Source organism: Austrofundulus limnaeus, unplaced genomic scaffold (genome assembly GCF_001266775.1).
Source record: "Austrofundulus limnaeus strain Quisiro unplaced genomic scaffold, Austrofundulus_limnaeus-1.0 Scaffold343, whole genome shotgun sequence".
Lineage (NCBI taxonomy): Eukaryota > Metazoa > Chordata > Actinopteri > Cyprinodontiformes > Rivulidae > Austrofundulus > Austrofundulus limnaeus.
The window spans coordinates 580,880-587,765 of NW_013952745.1; the positions used below are offsets into that span (position 1 = coordinate 580,880).

Sequence of the window (6,886 nt, forward strand, 5' to 3'; positions counted from 1 at the left end):
TGTGTGTGTGTGTGTGTGTGTGTGTGTGTGTGTGTGTGTGTGTGTGTGTGTGTGTCAGTGTGTTGTGGTCAGCTGTTGAGGTCTGCAGCAGCTGATGGTTCTGGTCCAGGAGCACTGGTCCAGCCCTACCTGGATGACGGACGTCCAGGTGAGTCTGAGTCCAGGTGTGTTTGCTCTGTGACCCGCTGAGTCCACATCATCACCTGTGTTATTTAAGTTCTGCCGGTCCAGTTCCAGACTCTGTGGTTCTGCGGGTCCTGGAGGAGCGCCTGAGCCGAGTGGACTGCAGCTGCAGAGGTTGGGTTCTGCACGGGTTCCCCCTCAACCTCCAGCAGGCCCGGAGCCTGCAGGAGACTCAGAACCAGCCCAACAGGTACAGAACCAGAACCAACCCAACAGGTACAGAACCAGAACCAGAATAGGACACAGGCCACTTCCTGTGGATGTTTTATTTTGAAAGGTACGGTTCTGTTAAGGTCAGGAACAACTCCTGAGACCCAGAGGGACCAGAACCACCAGAACCTTCAGTTCAGACTCAGGTTCTGGCAGGGAACTAACGGTTCTCCTCCTCTCCTCCTCCTCTCCTCCCCTCTCTCTCTCCTCCTCTCCTTTCCTCTCCTCTCCTCTCCTCCCCTCTCCTCTCTCTCTCCTCCTCTCTCCTCCTTTCCTCTCCTATCCTCCTCCTCTCCTCTCCTCTCTCTCTCCTCCTCTCCTCTCCTCTCCTCCTCTCCTCCTCCTCTCCTCCCCTCTCTCTCTCCTCCTCTCCTCTCCTCTCCTATCCTCCTCCTCTCCTCTCCTCTCTCTCTCCTCCTCTCCTCTCCTCTCCTCTCCTCCTCCTCTCCTCCTCAGGGTGTTCCTCCTGGAGGCTCCTGATCATGTATGTTTGGAGCGTCTCAGTCTCAGAACCGTAGACCCGCTCAGCGGGGAGAGGTCAGTACGTGGGTCAGAAAAGTCTCTGGATCAGAACCGACCCATCACCTGCGTGTCCTCCTGCAGGTACCACACTGTGACCCGACCCGCTCCGAGCGCTGAGGTCCAGGCCCGCCTACAGACTGCACCGGAGGACCGCTTGGAGGAGGTGACCCAGAGACTGAACCAGTACCGGGTCCATTGTGCTGCCCTGCAGGTGAACACAGGAAGGTTCTGTTGGTTCTGACCACCACACACTGACAACATGTGACTGTGGCTGAAAGATAAACAAACAAACATAAACAAACAAACAACAAACACATCAACAAACAAACACATCAACAAACAAACATAAACAAACAACAAACACAAACATACAAACAACACATAAACAAACAACAAAACACATAAACAAACAACAAACAAACAACACATAAAAAGCAAACAAACACAAACAAAACACATAAACACACAACAAACTTGCAAACAAACACATAAACAAACAAACAACAAACACAAATAAACAAACACGTAAACAAACAAACCAACAAACACATAAACAAGCAAACAACAAAAACATACAAACAACAAACACAAACAAACACATAAAGAAACACCAAAACACATAAACAAACCAACAAACGTAAACAAACAAATGACAAACAAACATGTAAACAAACTAACAACAAACAAACATGTAAACAAACAACTCACAAACAAACTCATAAACAAACAAACAACAAACCAACAAACACTAACAAACAAACATGTCTGTGTCAGTCTGTGTATCCAGATGTGATTCACATCAATGCGAATCAGAACCACCTCTCTGTATTCGAGGCTCTGGAGAGCCGACTGACCACCAACTGACATCTGGAACCCACCTGGACCCACCTGGACCTGCCTGGACCCGCCTGGACCCGCCTGGACCCACCTGGACTCGTCTGGACCCACCTGGACCCACCTGGACTCACCTGGACCCACCTGGACTCGTCTGGACCCACCTGGACCCACCTGGACCCGCCTGGACTTGTCTGGACAGAATCCTCTCCTTCAGTTTATTAATAAATTGTTTGTTCAGATTTACGTGTTTTAATGTTTTTGACTCATGAAATCAGTCTAACAGGAACCGGGTCCAACTGGACCTGTGGATCAGAACCAACCAGAGGATCTGAGAGTCTCTGATGACTCCCAAACACCTTCATCATCATCATCATCATCATCATCATCATCGTCCTCCTTTGACCCTGAGCACAGGTCTCTGTGTGTGGAACCTTGGTTCTGGTTCTGTCTGTTCTGGACCAGGTTTTCCTTTGGATCGGGTCATTTTTTACACAGGGTCTGGTCAGTTCTGGGTCCGGTAAAGATTTAAGCCCTAAAATCCAACATGTTGTGTAAGACCAAACCCAGAACGGCTGTAAAGAGCTGAGGTGGTTCTGGACCACCTGTGATTGACAGCTGATAGAACCGGGCCTCAGACGGTTCTGATAAATGCCTCTAATTATTCCTGCAGAGTCCCAGCAGGACCGAATGATTGACAGCTCTATTATTATCCCCTCAACAGGAAGTAGATCTGATGGAGGGTTTGATGCCCAGCTGGTTCTGCCAGGAAGCCTCTGAGCAAGGCATGGACCCCCAGCAGGGCCAGAGAACCGGTCCAGTTTGATCCAAATGTGTTTATATCTGTTCCTTTGAACACACTGAAAACAAATTTACCTGTAAAAAACATTTAAACTGGAGAGAACATGTCTGACCACCGCCTGGAGCCACTGCGCATGCGCACATCAAATGTAGGGCGGAGCTTCTGTGACGCAGTAGGAAGACATTTCCACGTGTGGTTGTGTCCGGAAAGTTAACAGTAAGCATTTATTTCACTTATTATTTGTTTTCACTTGTTTTTGTTCGTCTTTTATTTTAATGTGAAAAGTCTTTGCAGATCGCAAGCAGCAATTGTTAGCGTCGTGCGCGCGCACACACGCCCACGTGTTTGATGTCTCGTTTGTTTGTTGTTAAACTTGATCATCATGAATTTTGTTCGATCAGATGAACAGAGGAGCTGCTGCAGCCTCCTGAAGCCGCAGCTGAACTCCGTGAAAAAAAGGCTCTGTTTGATGTTACCTGTGTCGCGTGACAGAGAAGCTCGTGCACAAACACGCGTGGATTTACAAACACATTGTCAGGTGTTACTCTTAACTTCGGCTTCAATCAGAAACCTCACGCAGCTAAACTTAATGCAGTTTTTGTCATTTTATAAATAAAATTAATCATTTGATTTTAACCTAAAGCTGCGGCCGAACAACAAGCTAAAATCTGACGTTTTTTAAACTGAGTTTGGTGTGAGAGAAGAATTTGTTTTACCGAAGCTCTACCTGTGTGTGTCTGTAGTTTGTGGACACACACACCTGCCAGCTGCCACACAGGTGTGCCAATGATGTCATCAGCAGATGGACAGCTGTGTCTGAACATCAGCGAATCTTTAACATCATCATCATTTCCCAGCAGCAGGAAACGACTGAAACCTCAGCAGAAATGGGCTTTAGTGAGTTCACACACACACACACACACACACACACACACACACACACACACACACACACACACACACACACACACACNCACACACACACACACACACACACACACACACACACACACACACACACACACACACACACACACACACACACTTCATATTTTCCACATAAATTAAATTAAAATGATGGAAAGATTGAATGATCAACAGCTAATTAACTGTTATGATTCAAGATAGACACCACAGCTAACTGACCTTTTTAATTGGTTAAAAAAGACACATTTGCAGCAGCTTCCTGTTTGTGATTTTTCTCCCAGAAGAAGCAAAGAGCAGAGAGGAAGAGGAGGATCAACACAGAGGAAGAGGAGCAATGTTCAGCCAAACAGAGGAGACAGCAGCTTCATCACACAGCTGAGGAGGAGGAGGAGGAGGAGGAGGAGGAGGAAGCTGCACCACCTGTTCCACTGCAGGTAAACTCTTCAACCTGTAGAATCTGTTATTAACTGGTGCTAAACTAAAGAAAGACCATTTGTCTTCAGGCTCCGCCCACTGAGACGACTCACAGGACACCACAGAAGAATAAAAAGGAGAGGAAAGACAAGAAGGAGGAGAGGAAAGACAAGAAGGAGGAGAGGAAAGACAAGAAGGAGGAGAGGAAAGACAAGAAGGAGGAGAGGAAAGACAAGAAGAAGACAGAAGAGGAGACAAAGACAGAAACCCACAGCAGCATCAAGACTTCATCTCTGTTCAAAAACAACCCAGAGATTCCAGAAATCCACAGGTATACTGAATTCTGATTGGTTGAGTCTAATTGGTTGATTTTGATTGGTTGATTCTGATTGGCTAAGTCTGATTGGTTGATTCTGATTGGCTAAGTCTGATTGGTTGATTCTGATTGGCTAAGTCTGATTGGTTGATTCTGATTGGTTGATTCTGAATGGTTGATTTTGATTGGCTGAGTCTGATTGGCTGAGTCTGATTGGTTGATTTTGATTGGCTGATTTTGATTGGCTGAGTCTGATTGGCTGAGTCTGATTGGTTGATTTTGATTGGCTGAGTCTGATTGGCTGAGTCTGATTGGTTGATTTTGATTGGTTGATTTTGATTGGCTGAGTCTGATTGGCTGAGTCTGATTGGCTGAGTCTGATTGGCTGAGTCTGATTGGCTGAGTCTGATTGGCTGAGTCTGATTGGCTGAGTCTGATTGGCTGAGTCTGATTGGTTGCCTTTGGTCATATGATGCTTGATCAATCATCTCTGTGATGTTTCTTCCTTCAGACCAACTGTTTCCAAGGTAAAGGAGAAGATCTTCACTTCTGACTCTTTCTCAGACCTCCACCTGCACCCCCACCTGGTAACACACACACACACACACACACACACACACACACACACACACTGGGTTTTGTTTCTGTTTTAATTATTGTTTATTATCAGTTCTAGTCTTATTTTATTTTACTGATTGAATGTTTACGTTCATCAGGTAGCAACGCTGAATAAAGTTTTGAATGTCTCTACTCTGACCAGGTCAGTACACACACACACACACACACACACACACATACATCCTTGTACTTGCATCAATTAACTCACACCATACCTCTAAACCTAACTAGTAAAGCACAGCAGAGCTGCAAACAAAGTGAAGACATTGAAGAGGTCCTCACTTTACATCAAAGACCTCACTTTGAGAATAGCTATGTAGCAAATGGTCCTCACTCTGTAGTAGAAACAATACACACACACACCCCCAAACTGACAGCAGTAGTGTGTGTAATCTTTAATGTATGTGCAGCGTTCAGAAGCAGACCATCCCTGCCCTTCTGTCGGGACGAGACGCTTTAGTTCGCTCTCAGACCGGATCAGGTGAGAAATTCTGCTACTTTCACCTAGCTTCCTGCTACTTTCACCTAGCTTCCTGCTACTTTCACCTAGCTTCCTGCTACTTTCACCTAGCTTCCTGCTACTTTCACCTAGCTTCCTGCTACTTTCACCTAGCTTCCTGCTACTTCCACCTAGCTTCCTGCTACTTCCACCTAGCTTCCTGCTACTTTTCACCTAGCTTCCTGCTACTTTTCACCTAGCTTCCTGCTACTTTTCACCTAGCTTCCTGCTACTTTTCACTTAGCTTCCTGCTACTTTTCACCTAGCTACTTTTCACCTAGCTTCCTGCTCCTTTGAGCTAGCCTCACCTGTCTCTGTCTCTGCAGGTAAAACCCTGTCCTATGCCGTCCCGCTGGTTCAGAGTCTTCAGTCGGTTCAGCCGAAGGTCAGCAGGTCTGATGGACCTCTGGCTCTCATCATCGTCCCGACCAGAGAGGTGAGGTCTGGTCCGGTCCGGACCGGTCCAGTTTAATGTGTCCTGTGTGGATCTTCCTCAGACTGACTCTTTGTTCTTGTTTATCAGCTCGCTCTGCAGACCTTCCAGACCTTCCAGAAACTTCTCAAGGTAACACAGGTCCAAATACTTTACTGAAGGTTCTGAACAGAACCGGTTCAACCTCAGAACCCCGCAGGGTCAGAACTGAGTGTTTCTGGGGGGCGGAGTTTATTGGAGGGTTCTGTCTCTGCAGCCGTTCACCTGGATCGTCCCAGGTGTGCTGATGGGAGGAGAGAAGAGGAAAGCAGAAAAGGCCAGGTAGGTTCTAGAACCGCCTTCTTTGGTTCTGGTTTCACTTCCTCAGACCAAGTCCTACATATCAGAACCAGACCCTGGTGCCAGATCTGGTCCTGGTTCTGAACCTGTGTGTTGGGGAGGCCGTAAGTTCTGGTCTGGTTTCAGGATCCGTAAAGGAATCAACATCCTGATCTCCACTCCTGGACGTCTGGTGGATCACATCAAACACACCCTGAGCATCGCCTTCAGCGCCGTCCGCTGGCTGGTTCTGGACGAGGCCGACAGGTGACCCGCTTTGGTTCTGTTGGTCAGTGAACGCATCGTTAGAATTGTAGATTCTGTTGGTCAGTGAACGCATCGTTAGAACTGTAGATTCTGTTGGTCAGTGAACGCATCGTTAGAACTGTAGATTCTGTTGGTCAGTGAACGCATCGTTAGAACTGTAGGTTCTGTTAGAACTGTAGGTTCTGTTGGTCAGTGAACGTATCGTTAGAACTGTAGGTTCTTTTAGAACTGTAGGTTCTGTTGGTCAGTGAACGCATCGTTAGAACTGTAGATTCTGTTAGAACTGTACGTTCTGTTGGTCAGTGAACGCATCGTTAGAACTGTAGATTCTGTTAGAACTGTAGGTTCTGTTGGTCAGTGAACGCATCGTTAGAACTGTAGGTTCTGTTGGTCAGTGAACACATCTTTAGAACTGTAGGTTCTGTTGGTCAGTGAACACATCGTTAGAACTGTAGGTTCTGTTGGTCAGTGAACACATCGTTAGAACTGTAGGTTCTGTTGGTCAGTGAACACATCGTTAGAACTGTAGGTTCTGTTGGTCAG

At 46.7% G+C, this 6,886-nt stretch overlaps 2 protein-coding genes and 1 long non-coding RNA gene across 5 annotated transcripts in view; all 3 read left to right on the top strand.

Annotated features, from left to right (window-relative positions):
• The window catches only part of ak8 (adenylate kinase 8), a 12,489-nt gene extending 10,498 nt beyond the window's left edge, over positions 1–1,991 (top strand). For all 3 annotated transcript variants that reach the window (XM_014022800.1, XM_014022801.1, XM_014022802.1), the window contains 5 exons: positions 59–148; positions 232–373; positions 850–930; positions 997–1,126; positions 1,690–1,991. In XM_014022800.1, coding sequence (XP_013878254.1) covers positions 59–148; positions 232–373; positions 850–930; positions 997–1,126; positions 1,690–1,779 — 533 coding nt within the window. In that variant the 3' untranslated portion in view covers positions 1,780–1,991. The remainder of the gene's footprint in view (positions 1–58; positions 149–231; positions 374–849; positions 931–996; positions 1,127–1,689) is intronic.
• Positions 1,992–2,659: 668 nt separating this feature from the next.
• Positions 2,660–6,886, top strand: part of ddx31 (DEAD (Asp-Glu-Ala-Asp) box polypeptide 31) — a 13,263-nt gene continuing 9,036 nt past the window's right edge. The window contains exons 1-11 of the mRNA XM_014022799.1: positions 2,660–2,767; positions 3,295–3,448; positions 3,760–3,912; positions 3,982–4,223; positions 4,720–4,795; positions 4,925–4,968; positions 5,237–5,307; positions 5,652–5,761; positions 5,849–5,890; positions 6,015–6,079; positions 6,224–6,343. Coding sequence (XP_013878253.1) covers positions 3,338–3,448; positions 3,760–3,912; positions 3,982–4,223; positions 4,720–4,795; positions 4,925–4,968; positions 5,237–5,307; positions 5,652–5,761; positions 5,849–5,890; positions 6,015–6,079; positions 6,224–6,343 — 1,034 coding nt within the window. The 5' untranslated portion in view covers positions 2,660–2,767; positions 3,295–3,337. The remainder of the gene's footprint in view (positions 2,768–3,294; positions 3,449–3,759; positions 3,913–3,981; positions 4,224–4,719; positions 4,796–4,924; positions 4,969–5,236; positions 5,308–5,651; positions 5,762–5,848; positions 5,891–6,014; positions 6,080–6,223; positions 6,344–6,886) is intronic.
• The window catches only part of LOC106527811 (uncharacterized), a 3,401-nt gene continuing 2,865 nt past the window's right edge, over positions 6,351–6,886 (top strand). The window contains exons 1-2 of the long non-coding RNA XR_001311428.1: positions 6,351–6,504; positions 6,578–6,872. This is a non-coding gene — a long non-coding RNA (uncharacterized LOC106527811). The remainder of the gene's footprint in view (positions 6,505–6,577; positions 6,873–6,886) is intronic.